Source organism: Oncorhynchus tshawytscha, linkage group LG01, assembly GCF_018296145.1.
Source record: "Oncorhynchus tshawytscha isolate Ot180627B linkage group LG01, Otsh_v2.0, whole genome shotgun sequence".
Taxonomy (NCBI): Eukaryota; Metazoa; Chordata; class Actinopteri; order Salmoniformes; family Salmonidae; genus Oncorhynchus; species Oncorhynchus tshawytscha.
Genome location: NC_056429.1, coordinates 6,724,919 through 6,739,650, shown reverse-complemented (window position 1 = coordinate 6,739,650; position 14,732 = coordinate 6,724,919). Strand labels below are relative to the sequence as shown.

Sequence of the window (14,732 nt, the reverse complement as noted above, 5' to 3'; positions counted from 1 at the left end):
TGTGTCCATTAAACTGGCTCATGTTTGTACCTGACCTCTACTCTCCTGTCAGACCTGAAGACCAGAGGAGTACTGGGTAACATGATCCCCAACATGGCTGCCCAGTTTCTCTTCATGTGTGTCCATTAAACTGGCTCATGTTTGTACCTGACCTCTACTCTCCTGTCAGACCTGAAGACCAGAGGAGTACTGGTTAACATGATCCCCAACATGGCTGCCCAGTTTCTCTTCATGTGTGTCCATTAAACTGGCTCATGTTTGTAACTGACCTCTACTCTCCTGTCAGACCTGAAGCCCAGAGGGGTTAACATGATCCCCAACATGGCTGCTCAGCTTCTCTTCTTGTGTGTCCGTCACGCTGACTACCTTAACGATGGAGCCAAGCTCAAGTCTCTCATGAACGCCATCATCAGTGGGGTTAAAAAGGTCATCACGGTAAGCTGTGGCAATGTTTTGACAATCCTACTGTCTGTGCTGACATCTTGAAATCTCTTCAAATACGGAGTTTCTTCTTCTTTTTCTTCTTGTTCTTCTTCTTGTTCTTCTTGTTCTTCTTCTTGTTCTTCTTCTTGTTCTTCTTCTTGTTCTTCTTCTTCTTCTTCTTCTTCTTCTTGTTCTTCTTCTTGTTCTTCTTCTTGTTCTTCTTCTTCTTGTTCTTCTTCTTCTTGTTCTTCTTCTTGTTCTTCTTGTTCTTGTTCTTTTTCTTGTTCTTCTTGTTCTTCTTCTTGTTATTTTTCTTGTTCTTCTACCTCCCTTGGAGGAATGATTGACCTTGTTTATAATGACATGCTCATTCTCTCAGCGCTCACACTCTCAACGTTGTTGTTGTTATTTGTTACCTGTCTCAGGATCACAGAGAAGACTTTGAGTTGCTATCGTTCTGGCTGTCCAACACGTATCACATTATCAGCTGCCTGAAGCAGTACAGTGGAGAAGAGGTGGGATGGTTGTTTCTAGCATCACACCATCACCATCCACAGAGATCCTTATTGTTTGTGTTCGACACAGAGATTGTAATTGAGATTAAGGAGTCAATTCTATTCCGCTCATTATTTTGTACAGTGTTTTTATTTTAATATATATATTTTTTAGTTAAGAACAAATTCTTATTTACAAAGTCAGTGTTTAAAATTCAAAAATAAAAACATTTTTATTTAACTAGGCAAGTCAGTTAAGAACAAAATCTTATTTTCAATGACGGCCTACCGGGGAACAGTGGGTTAACTGCCTTGTTCAGGGGGCAGAACGACAGATTTTTACCTTGTCAGCTCGGGGGGATTCTATCTTGCAACCGTTTCGGTTACAAGTCCAACACTCTAACCACTAGGCTACCCTGCCACCTCTACACTCTAACCACTAGGCTACCCTGCCACCTCTACACTCTAACCACTAGGCTACCCTGTCACCTCTACACTCTAACCACTAGGCTACCCTGCCACCTCTACACTCTAACCACTAGGCTACCCTGCCACCTCTACACTCTAACCACTAGGCTACGCTGCCGCCTCTACACTCTAACCACTAGGCTACGCTGCCGCCTCTACACTCTAACCACTAGGCTATGCTGCCGCCTCTACACTCTAACCACTAGGCTCCGCTGCCGCCTCTACACTCTAACCACTAGGCTACCTACCACCTCTACACTCTAACCACTAGGCTCCGCTGCCGCCTCTACACTCTAACCACTAGGCTACCTACCACCTCTACACTCTAACCACTAGGCTCCGCTGCCGCCTCTACACTCTAACCACTAGGCTACCTGCCGCCTCTACACTCTAACCACTAGGCTACGCTGCCGCCTCTACACTCTAACCATTAGGCTACCTACCACCTCTACACTCTAACCACTAGGCTACCCTGCCACCTCTACACTCTAACCACTAGGCTACCCTGCCACCTCTACACTCTAACCACTAGGCTACCCTGCCACCTCTACACTCTAACCACTAGGCTACCCTGCCACCCACCTAACCACTAGGCACCCTGCCGCCTCTACACTCTAACCACTAGGCTACGCTGGCCTCTACACTCTAACCACTCCGCTGCCGCCTCTACACTCTAACCACTAGGCTACCTACCACCTCTACACTCTAACCACTAGGCTCCGCTGCCGCCTCTACACTCTAACCACTAGGCTACCTACCACCTCTACACTCTAACCTCTAGGCTCCGCTGCCGCCTCTACACTCTAACCACTAGGCTACCTACCACCTCTACACTCTAACCACTAGGCTCCCTGCCGCCTCTACACTCTAACCACTAGGCTACCTACCACCTCTACACTCTAACCACTAGGCTCCGCTGCCGCCTCTACACTCTAACCACTAGGCTACCTACCACCTCTACACTCTAACCACTAGGCTCCCTGCCGCCTCTACACTCTAACCACTAGGCTACCTACCACTCTAACCACTAGGCTACCTACCACCTCTAACCTAACCACTAGGCTACCTACCACCTCTACACTCTAACCACTAGGCTACCTACCACCTCTACACTCTAACCACTAGGCTACCCTGCCACCTCTACACTCTAACCACTAGGCTATGCTGCCGCCCCTATGAAGTAAATATATACATTCTTCTTCTTCTCCATCTTCCCATTCTGTAACTGATGTTATTTCTTCTTTGTACATTTTGTCGTAGGAGTTTATGAAACAGAACTCTCCGCGTCAGAAGAAGAACTGCTTGCAGAACTTTGACTTGTCTGAACACAGACAGATCTTCAGTGATCTGGCCATCCGTATCTACCACCAGTTTATATCTGTTATGGAGAAGGCTCTTATACCCATGATCGGTAGGTTTTCTCTCATAAGATAACATGATATACATTGATATGATGTCCATTGATGTGTAGTCACTTTCCAATCCATTAAATATCTGTTTACAATAAATGATTTCTATCCTCAAGATGATTATATTTAAAGGTAATAAATGAAGTGTTTCGTCTATTCGTACCTGTTCTATGTAATGAGTGTTTTACGCGTCTCTGTTTCCTCCAGTTCCCTGTATGCTGGAGCACGAGAGTCTCCAGGACATCTCTAGTATGAAGCCTACAGGTTTCCGTAAGCGTTCCAGCAGCATCTATGAGGACCAGGAGGTCTGCACCATCTACTCTCTCCTCCAGCAGCTCAGTCTGTACCACAGCACTATGAGTCAGCACGGCATGGAGGAGGGGCTGGTCAGACAGGTAGGGGGGTCAGACCCGGGGTCGAAGGTCAGATGGAGATGGGGTCAGACAGGTGGGGAAAGGGGGGTCAGAGGTAGGTGGGGGGTTCAGACTAGTGGTGATGGGGTCAGACAAGTAGGGGTGGGGGGGTCAGTTTGTGTGTGTGTGTATCTGGAAAAGAAAGGAAAGGAGTAAACTCCCTCTTGGGATCAATTGTGGTGTTTCACAGGGATTGATTCTTGGACCTGTGTCATTTCCAGTTTATATTAAACTCATCTAACTGTGTGTATGTGTGTTGTCCAACAGGCTGTGAAACAGACCTTCTTCCTGGTTGGTGCGGACACACTCAACAACATCCTGCTACGCAAAGACATGTGCTCCTGTAGGAAGGGCATGCAGATCAGGTAGGGGACAGAGTGTGTGTGTATCCATGTGTGTGTGTGTGTTGAACAAGAAGAGAGGAAGGAAAGAGAGAACCAGTAAGGAAGAGAGAACCAGGGAGGGAGAGAGAACCAGGGAGGGAGAGAGAACCAGTAAGGAAGAGAGAACCAGGGAGGGAGAGAGAACCAGGGAGGAGAGAGAACCAGAGAGGGAGAGAGAACCAGGGAGGGAGAGAGAACCAGGAGGAAGAGAGAACCAGAGAGGAAGAGAGAACCGGAGAAGAAGAGAGAACCAGAGAGGGAGAGAGAGGAGAGGGAGACAGGAGAGGGAGAGAGGACCGGAGAGAGGACCGGAGAGGGAGAGAGGACCGGGAGGGAGAGAGGACCAGGAGAGGGAGAGAGGACGGAGAAGAGAGAGGACCGGAGAGGGAGAGAGGACCGGAGAGGGAGAGAGAACCAGGGAGGAAGAGAGAACCAGAGAGGAATAAGAGAACCAGAGAGGAAGAGAGAACCGGAGAAGAAGAGAGAACCAGAGAGGGAGAGAGAGGAGAGGGAGAGAGGACCGGAGAGAGGACCGGAGAGGGAGAGAGGACCGGAGAGGGAGAGAGAACCAGGAGGGAGAGAGAACCAGGAAGGGAGAGATGGAAAGCTAAATTCTACTCAACAAACAGTGAAAGTTCCTACAATATGTGTTCGGTAACGTAATAACAACGTTTCAGTTACCTGTCTGTGTGTTCGGTAACGTAATAACAACGTTTCAGTTACCTGTCTGTGTTTTCCAGGTGTAACATCAGTTACCTGTCTGTGTTTTTCAGGTGTAACATCAGTTACCTGTCTGTATTTTCCAGGTGTAACATCAGTTACCTGTCTGTGTTTTTCAGGTGTAACATCAGTTACCTGTCTGTGTTTTCCAGGTGTAACATCAGTTACCTGTCTGTGTTTTCCAGGTGTAACATCAGTTACCTGTCTGTGTTTTCCAGGTGTAACATCAGTTACCCGTCTGTGTTTTCAGGTGTAACATCAGTTACCTGTCTGTGTTTTCCAGGTGTAACATCAGTTACCTGTCTGTGTTTTTCAGGTGTAACATCAGTTACCTGTCTGTGTTTTTCAGGTGTAACATCAGTTACCTGTCTGTGTTTTTCAGGTGTAACATCAGTTACCGGTCTGTGTTTTCCAGGTGTAACATCAGTTACCCGTCTGTGTTTTCCAGGTGTAACATCAGTTACCTGTCTGTGTTTTCCAGGTGTAACATCAGTTACCTGTCTGTGTTTTCCAGGTGTAACATCAGTCACCTGTCTGTGTTTTCCAGGTGTAACATCAGTCACCTGTCTGTGTTTTCCAGGTGTAACATCAGTCACCTGTCTGTGTTTTCCAGGTGTAACATCAGTTACCTGTCTGTGTTTTCCAGGTGTAACATCAGTTACCTGTCTGTGTTTTCCAGGTGTAACATCAGTTACCTGTCTGTGTTTTCCAGGTGTAACATCAGTCACCTGGAGGCGTGGCTAAAGGAGAAGGACCTAGTGCAGGGTACCATGGCTACTCTGAAGCCTCTGTCTCAGGCTGCCTGGCTGCTGCAGGTCAACAAGACCACTGATGACGACATCAAAGACATCATAGAGCAATGCTCAGAACTCAGCCCTGTACAGGTACTGAAGCAGCAGGTAGCCTAGCGGTGACGTGCGTTGTGCCAGATAGCTGGTTCAAATCCCTTAGAAAAAAATCTACCGATGTGCCCTTGAGCATGGCACTTAACCCTAATTGCTCCTGTAAGTCGCTCTGGATAAGAGCATCTGCTGAAATGTAATCGAAAGCATGTTTAAATGAATCTTGTTTACCGCCCTGTTCTAGATTGTCAAGATTTTGAACTCTTACACACCCACTGATGATTTTGAGAAAAGGGTGGCACCATCGTTCGTCCGCAAAATTCAGGTAAATCTCGATCCTATGACAAGGATCAGGAGCACCTGCTTTTTACACAGTTTGAATTATTATTACATTTGAATTACTAGAAATTATATCATTTTAATCACAACGTCTCCATGAACTACATCTATGAAAGTAATTTATTTACCTTGTCCCCAGGGCTTGCTCCAAGACCGTGAGGGGGGATCCTCCCAGCTGATGCTGGATACCCAGTATCGTTTCCAAGTCACCTTCCCCTTCACCCCGTCCTCTCAGGCCCTGGAGCTACTGGAGATACCATCCAGCCTCAGACTGGGCTTCCTCTCCAGGATCTAACCCCTGACCTCTGACCCCTTCACCCCGTGAATCTCAGGCCCTGGAGCTACTGCAGATACCATTCAGCCTCAGACTGGGTTTCCTCACCAGGATCTAACCCCTGACCTCTGACCCCTTCACCCTGTCGTCTCAGGCCCTGGAGCTACTGCAGATACCATCCAGCCTCAGACTGGGCTTCCTCACCAGGATCTAACCTCTGACCCCTGACTAGAGAAGCGGTCCAGTAACCTAAAGGTGGCTGGTTTTTAATCCCAGTGGTGACAGGGGAAAAGCTGTCAGAAGAGGAAGTTGCCGCTTTCTACTAGAGTCTCAGGTGGCTCCGACTGCCATTGTGTCCTTGAGCAAGGCACTCCTAACCAATCAATCAATCAATCAATCAAATGTATTTATGAAGCTCTTTTTACATCAGCCGATGTCACAAAGTGCTGTACAGAAACCCAGCCTAAAACCCCCAAACAGCAAAAGCAATGCAGATGTAGAAGCACGGTGGCTCCAGGGACGCTGCTCTAAAACCAACCTTTTACAATCATCACAGTAATTATGGATCCAAATAACCAAAGATCCTTTTAAAAGAATGAGTGTTTTGATTTACACTTGTTATACAGTTTGATAGAAATATTAAGATGACTCCTGACGAATGTCCGATGTACAGCAAAAATGCAGATGCTGTTGCGGAGTGATATTCTAAAGCTTGGTAGTATAACGAGAAACCTTACTTTCTCAGTTCAGATGAGATGACGAATGTGAACTGTGTTGTTTTTTTTTTAATATTGTCTGTGTAAATTGAGAATGTGACCACTCAATGTTATTGAGTATCATGCACAGTAAATAAAACATGGCTTGTTTTTTGTTTTTAAGATACTTTTTGTTTAGGGGGGGATTATGCCACATATATGTATTTCATATTTAAATTATAAAAACATTATTAATTAATAAATTAATAAATTAATTATATGAATAAAATTTTGTATTAGTTGATAATGATTCTATTTGTAAGGATTTTTTTTTTTTTTTTACACAACTGCAAATGTATATACAGGAGCATTTTAGACCTATAAAATGATACAGTAGGACCAGGGTTGGTCCAAATCTCTTTCTGATACAGTAGGACCAGGGTTGGTCCAAATCTCTTTCTGATACAGTAGGACCAGGGTTGGTCCAAATCTCTTTCTGATACAGTAGGACCCGGGTTGGTCCAAACCTCTTTCTGATAACGTAGGACCAGGGTTGGTCCAAACCTCTTTCTGATACAGTAGGACCAGGGTTGGTCCAAACCTCTCTTTGATACAGTAGGACCAGGGTTGGTCCAAACCTCTCTTTGATACAGTAGGACCAGTGTTAGTCCAAACGTCTATTTGATACAGTAGGACCAGGGTTGGTCCAAACCTCTTTCTGATACAGTAGGACCAGGGTTAGTCCAAACCTCTCTTTGATACAGTAGGACCAGGGTTAGTCCAAACTTCTCTCTGATACAGTAGGACCCGGGTTGGTCCAAACCTCTTTCTGATAACGTAGGACCCGGGTTGGTCCAAACCTCTCTTTGATACAGTAGGACCAGGGTTAGTCCAAACCTCTTTCTGATACAGTAGGACCAGTGTTAGTCCAAACCTCTTTCTGATACAGTAGGACCAGAGTTATTCCAAACCTCTCTTTGATACAGTAGGACCAGGGTTGGTCCAAATCTCTTTCTGATACAGTAGGACCAGGGTTGGTCCAAATCTCTTTCTGATACAGTAGGACCCGGGTTGGTCCAAACTTCCCTACTGGAGGCAGCTTCCCTACTAGAGGCAGCTTCCCTACTGGAGGCAGCTTCCCTACTGGAGGCAGCTTCCCTACTACTAGAGGCAGCTTCCCTACTACTAGAGGCAGCTTCCCTACTACTAGAGGCAGCTTCCCTACTACTAGAGGCAGCTTCCCTACTACTAGAGGCAGCTTCCCTACTACTAGAGGCAGCTTCCCTACTGGAGGCAGCTTCCCTACTGGAGGCAGCTTCCCTACTGGAGGCAGCTTCCCTACTGGAGGCAGCTTCCCTACTGGAGGCAGCTTCCCTACTGGAGGCAGCTTCCCTACTGGAGGCAGCTTCCCTACTAGAAAACTGAAGAGATCATCTTTTATCTGACGTCATGACAGCTGAATCAGCTGCGAGCCTTCAGTTTGCAAAGAGCCTTTTTTCCGCCCCGACGCTGCTCTGACAACGGGAATATATGAGATTTTCCATAAACCCTGAAATGGCTACACAGGAGGTTCAACCGAATGAGACTCTCACTAACCTAAAAGCAGAATCGGATACGTTGAAAACGAAGCTGGAGGACGAAAGAGCGAAACTGCACGATGTCGAACGTGAGTGGTGCTGAAAATGAGAGAGGAGAGGGGAAGGGAAGGCCCCGCGAATGAAAACATAATCTGCCTTCCAAATAGGATTGCATGACACATGTAAACACGACCATAATATTAGAATATATATATATATAATAGATATATATTGTGAATTTGTCATATTACTATTATTAGGCCACAGTGCATTGAATCGGTCATTTGAAGAAAATGCATTATTTTTTGCATAATTTGTAAAGGGTTTATTTGTAGCCATTTGCTCGTCCATGTTTTATTTGTTGTACTTGTCGGATTTGTTCAGATGACAAGATGCATAGAATGACTATGTGTCTATTTCCATCTGAAATTACACATATAGCCTAGGCTGTGGTTGAGATTTCTCCTTGTATTTGCCATTGACACTCAAAAGCACCGTTTTATTATAGCCTAGCCCAGATGGCGGTTTGAACCATTATTCATATTCATCCGTGATTTATGCTTGGCTGGTCGATCTGGTTGAGATCAGAGAGATTAATGTAACATCTCTAACCGTTTACTGCACGTTCATCCCCAACACGGTGAGATGGATTATGGTAACCACAGGCAAACGTCAGGATTTTCGTCCCTATAACAACAGTACACTAACGATAGCTAATGCTAGTCCCCTATAATTTACCAATCTAGATTAGTTAGAGTGATCCCTACAACATTTGATTGATCCCCTGCAACATTAGATTGATCGCCTACAACAATGCCCTAATGTCGGATATTGGTCCAGAATTGACCACTTTAACGTAGGATCTTGGTCCCTACAACAGTACACTAACCTAGGATCTTGGTCCCTACAACAGTACACTAACCTAGGATCTTGGTCCCTACAACAGTACACTAACCTAGGATCTTGGTCCCTACTACAGTACACTAACCTAGGATCTTGGTCCCTACTACAGTACACTAACCTAGGATCTTGGTCCCTACTACAGTACACTAACCTAGGATCTTGGTCCCTACTCCCTACTACAGTACACTAACGTAGGATCTTGGTCCCTACAACAGTACACTAATGTAGGATCTTGGTCCCTACTACAGTACACTAACCTAGGATCTTGGTCCCTACAACAGTACACTAACCTAGGATCTTGGTCCCTACAACAGTACACTAACCTAGGATCTTGGTCCCTACTACAGTACACTAACGTAGGATCTTGGTCCCTACAACAGTACACTAACCTAGGAGGATCTTGGTCCCTACTAACCAGTACACTAACCTAGGATCTTGGTCCCTAATCCCTACTACAGTACACTAACCTAGGATCTTGGTCCCTACTAACAGTACACAGTAACCTAGGATCTTGGTCCCTACTACAGTACACTAACCTAGGATCTTGGTCCCTACTACAGTACACTAACCTAGGATCTTGGTCCCTACTACAGTACACTAACAGTAGGATCTTGGTCCCTAATCCCTACAACAGTACACTAACCTAGGATCTTGGTCCCTACAACAGTAGACTAACCTAGGATCTTGGTCCCTACAACAGTACACTAATGTAGGATCTTGGTCCCTACTACAGTACACTAACTAGGATCTTGGTCCCTACAACAGTACACTAACTAGGATCTTGGTCCCTACACAGTACACTAATGTAGGATCTTGGTCCCTACTACAGTACACTAACCTAGGATCTTGGTCCCTACAACAGTACACTAACGTAGGATCTTGGTCCCTACAACAGTACACTAATGTAGGATCTTGGTCCCTACTACAGTACACTAACCTAGGATCTTGGTCCCTACTACAGTACACTAACCTAGGATCTTGGTCCCTACTACAGTACACTAACCTAGGATCTTGGTCCCTACTACAGTACACTAACCTAGGATCTTGGTCCCTACAACAGTACACTAACCTAGGATCTTGGTCCCTACTACAGTACACTAACCTAGGATCTTGATCCCTACTACAGTACACCAGGTGGCAGAGAAGGTGGATGGACTGGGCCAGTTTATCATGAAGACCCGGCGTACTCTGAAGGGACATGGCAACAAAGTTCTCTGCATGGACTGGTGTAAGGACAAGAGGAGGATCGTCAGCTCATCACAGGTGATTGTTGGATTATTGTACAATTTTCCTGAAGTCCTAAACAAATGTGTTCATGCAGTCGTCACTCCAGGCGGTCACTGTCCATGGTGCTGAAATGGATTGTAAAAGCTTGTCATCGGGGAATTTGAGGTTCCTCCTAAACAGATGCATTCATGCCAGTCGTCACTCCAGGCGGTCACTGTCCATGGTGCTGAAATGGATTGTAAAGCTTGTCATCAGGGAATTTGAGGTTTGGTAAGGTCCTCCTAAACAGATGCATTCATGCCAGTCGCCACCCTTGATATACTTATGGTCCTTAGCGCTGAAATATAAAAATAAATAAAAACTGTGTGTGTGGGGGGGGTTGTTTCAGCTAATATGCACTGCTTTCAGTGGTTATCAAATGAATGCCATATTTTGTTGGAAATGTAGAGAATCTTACGCTTGTGTGCTACTTCTGTTTTCCCCCTCTTAACTTATTTTCAGGATGGGAAAGTGATTGTATGGGATGCCTTCACCACTAACAAGGTAGGGAATCTTTCTTCTCCCTCCATAAACAGGGTAGCCTGGGGCGGCAGGGTAGCCTAGTGGTTAGAGTGTTGGACTAGTAACCGGAAGGTTGCAAGTTCAAATCCCCGAGCTGACAAGGTACAAATCTGTCCTTCTGCCCCTGAACAGGCAGTTAACCCACTGTTCCTAGGCCATCATTGAAAATAAGAATTTGTTCTTGCCTAGTTAAATGAAATAAAGGTCAAATAAAAAATAAAATATAGGCTATAGAATTGACTGGTTGGAGACTTCTGTAGTTCTTTGAGCTGATATTTAGTGTACGTTCCAAATGGCGCCATATTCCCTACATAGTGCACTACTTTTTGACCCTAGTCAAAAGTAGTGCACTATATTTGTATTTATTTTACCTTTGAATCCCATTTAAACCAAGGTCTCTTTTGCGAGGGAGTCCTGCATCTCACAATTACACAACAAACACAGTCCTGGAAGCACATTTGTTATTGGTTGCCGTCTGGGTTTTCATAACAAGACATTGGTTTTCATAACAAGACATTGGTTTTCATAACAAGACATTGGTTTTCATAACAAGACATTGGTTTTCATAACAAGACATTGGTTTTCATAACAAGACATTGGTTTTCATAACAAGACATTGGTTTTCATAACAAGACATTGGTTTTCATAACAAGTTTAATTTTTAGCCTTTCTTAGAAGCGTGCCAACATTGGGAATAAGAAGACACAATATTTCCTTGGCAGATTTGAATTCTGTTGTTGTTGTGGTTGCTTATTTCTGTAAGCAGGAAGCTTCCCCACTGAGTTTGATGATGTCATGGTGTTGAAGTCTCCCTCGTGTATTTGAGATGGATAACATTGCAGTTGTGCAGAATCACTGATCAAATCACCTTGCATACAAAATAACTATTGTGTGATCAAGATCAGAGATTCGGTGCCTCGTCGCCTTGATGAATACTCATGCCCTCAAACATGCCAATACTTTTCTAGGAGCATGCTGTGACCGTGATGTTATATTGCTGATTGTACCTTTATAATGTCGTGTCCTCTAGGAGCACGCAGTGACCATGCCGTGCACCTGGGTGATGGCCTGTGCCTACGCCCCCTCTGGATGTGCAGTAGCCTGTGGGTAAGTCCCTGTACTCCTGGGTGTGCAGTATCCTGTGGGTAAGTCCCTATACTCCTGGATGTGCAGTAGCCTGTGGGTAAGTCCCAAACTCCTGGTGTGCAGTAGCCTGTGGGTAAGTCCCTATACTCCTGGGTGTGCAGTAGCCTGTGGGTAAGTCCCTATACTCCTGGGTGTGCAGTAGCCTGTGGGTAAGTCTCCCAGTAGCCTGTGGGTACTCCTGGGTGTGCAGTAGCCTGTGGGTAAGTCCCTATACTCCTGGGTGTGCAGTAGCCTGTGGGTAAGTCCCTGTACTCCACCCAGACGCTCCGTTTCTCCACTGTGTCCCTGTGCTTCTCCTCCCCTTTGGGGTCTATGCCCGGTTACTGTAACACACAACTGTTGACGTTATAAACGTTATAAATTAAATTTGATTGATCGATTGATTGTGTTTCAGTGGTCTGGACAACAAGTGCTCTGTGTACCCGCTGTCCTTGGACAAGAATGAGAACCTGGCAGCGAAGAAGAAGTCTGTCGCCATGCACACCAACTACTTATCTGCCTGTAGCTTCACCAACTCAGACATGCAGGTTAGACGAGACACCTCTTCATCTTCTTCCTTCGTCTGATGTATTGATTATTTGTTGTAGATTTTGTTATCGTCTTTATCAAGGTTTCTGTATTCGTTCCTTTCTATAACTCGTTGAATTGCTTGATTACTGCTAAATCAGTTGACTTTCCTATAGCAGATAAGTTATGGGAAATCACAGCCTGTCATACTGTACTGTACTTGGAAAGAACTTCTACGCTTGTTTAATAATTCACAACAGTCAAATGTTCCCCATTGGATATAGTTAGTCACATGCTTTAGCCTCGGCCAAGACTCTTCTATTTATGGGTCCGTGTCAGAGAATTCTGAATTCTGAACAATGGTTTCACTCTGACCCTGCTATTGGTAGTAGTGTGGTTGTACTTTGCTCTCTGGGCGCCGTTTTCCCTGACGTATTCAATATAGAATCTGCAGTGACAATTATTTTTAGTCCTGAAATGAGACTAATATAGGGTTTGTGAAACCAGTCCTGGATGTAGATTTATGGGGTGAATCCTAACCTTAAGTCTAATTTTCATTGACATTCAATGGATGACTCAGTGGCAGTTAGTGTTGCGATCCCAAGATGCAGTTTGTGACGAACCCCTTGTCTTCCAGATCCTGACGTCGAGCGGAGACGGAACCTGTGCATTATGGGATGTGGAGAGTGGTCAGCTGTTACAGAGTTTCCATGGACACGCCGCCGATGTTCTATGTCTCGACCTAGCTCCTTCTGAGACCGGCAACACCTTCGTCTCTGGAGTGAGGAGACAACTAGTAGTATTTCACTTAGTCTCACAGTGAGAAATTGTGAGAAACCCCCTCCCCCCAGCATGACTGCTCCTATAAGCCTTCTTTCTCCCTCCTCTTTTCACTTAAAAAAATATATATATACAAAAAACATACAGTCCTTCTGTAACATACAACATTCCTTTCATATTTTTATGTTATTTTATTCCAAAAGATAGATTTTAAATGATAAGCAGAAACAGATGAAAGGACACCATAGTGATGAAATAGTTGCAGGCTTGAGATTCCCTCCCTTGCCTCTAGGGGGCATGTGTGGTCCAGACTGCAGAGAGACTGTGTTGCATTTGACATAATGTTGATTATTTTCTACTTTTATTTAACCCTGAAATGCCCTTGAGGTTAAACCCTCTTTTGTGAGGGCGACCTGTCAAAAAGGTCAGCATTAATGTGTGAATCCAGAATCCTCTTATGTGTGTCTCATGCAGGGCTGTGACAAGAAGGCCAATGTATGGGACATGCGCTCAGGCCAGTGCATCCAGTCCTTCGAAACCCACGAATCAGACATCAACAGCGTCAGGTGAGGTCACAAGATATGACTTTATTCAAAGCGACTTATAGCACTTGTTAAATGTTAAGTAGGAGTACTCTACCCTCCCGTTTGCGTGGGTTTCTTATATTACCTGGCGTTTGTCTCCTTCCTTGGCATCAGGTACTACCCCAGTGGAGATGCATTTGCTTCAGGCTCCGATGACGCTACAGTAAGGCATCATCCATATCATTTACTGCTTGATCGCATGTTGATCGCATGTTGCCTTTCTATGTCAAAGTTCATGAAGTCATTTCTTTTTAGAAAATAATAATAATAATTTACCCTATTTGCGGAAAAAAAGAAAATAAATCTAAATCTAAGCATTGTTTGTTTCAGTGTCGTCTCTATGACCTGAGGGCAGACAGAGAAGTGGCCATTTATTCCAAAGAGAGCATCATATTTGGTGCCTCCAGTGTTGACTTCTCTCTCAGTGGTAAGACGCAATACCCTTAGGGATCAAGTCAATCCATAGCGAATAAAGCCCTTATTCTACTCACCACATAAAACATATGATTTCACTGATCAATTTCACTAATTAAACCCATAATGATTTGCACTAAATTAAATTCATGTTATTTGCTGTTGAATAAGAATAGCTTCCTTTCACATGAACCTTCTCATCAAAAATGATGTGTTACGTTTCTATTGTTAAAAGAGGACATGTTTTCTCTTCTCCAGGCCGGCTACTGTTCGGTGGCTACAACGACTACACCATCAACGTGTGGGATGTCTTGAAGGGGGATGTCTTGAAGGGTCAGCAGGGTGTCCCATCCTGTTTGGACACAGGGTGAGGGAGATCACCGTTACCTTCCCAAAAGGTCAGCACTCTTCCCAAAAGGACTGTCTCCAGGGTGAGGGATAGGGGTTATCACCGGTTACCTTCCCAAAAGGCTCAGGGTGAGGGGGGTCACCTGGGACCAAAAGGACCACACTCTCAGGGTGAGGGATAGGGGTTATCACCTGGGTTACCTTCCCAAAAGGACCACACTCTCA

The 14,732-nt window shown here is 45.0% G+C and overlaps 1 protein-coding gene across 1 annotated transcript; it reads left to right on the top strand.

Annotated features, from left to right (window-relative positions):
- The first annotated feature begins 7,902 nt into the window (after positions 1 to 7,902).
- gnb5a (guanine nucleotide binding protein (G protein), beta 5a) lies at positions 7,903 to 14,530 on the top strand. The gene is made up of 10 exons (XM_024442037.2): positions 7,903 to 8,126; positions 10,067 to 10,203; positions 10,669 to 10,710; positions 11,759 to 11,835; positions 12,269 to 12,401; positions 13,019 to 13,162; positions 13,636 to 13,727; positions 13,860 to 13,908; positions 14,076 to 14,172; positions 14,418 to 14,530. The coding sequence occupies exons 1-10, from the start codon at positions 7,991 to 7,993 to the stop codon at positions 14,528 to 14,530; spliced, it is 1,020 nt and encodes a 339-aa protein (XP_024297805.2). The 5' UTR covers positions 7,903 to 7,990.
- Positions 14,531 to 14,732: the final 202 nt, after the last annotated feature.

Bases quoted from the DNA above. Each gene is read 5' to 3' on its own strand.
- gnb5a (XM_024442037.2), top strand. From the start codon at position 7,991: ATGAGATTTTCCATAAACCCTGAAATGGCTACACAGGAGGTTCAACCG. The intron at 12,402-13,018 runs GTTAGACGAGAC...CTTGTCTTCCAG, and splicing joins TCACCAACTCAGACATGCAG to ATCCTGACGTCGAGCGGAGA. The intron at 13,909-14,075 runs GTAAGGCATCAT...TGTTTGTTTCAG, and splicing joins CAGGCTCCGATGACGCTACA to TGTCGTCTCTATGACCTGAG.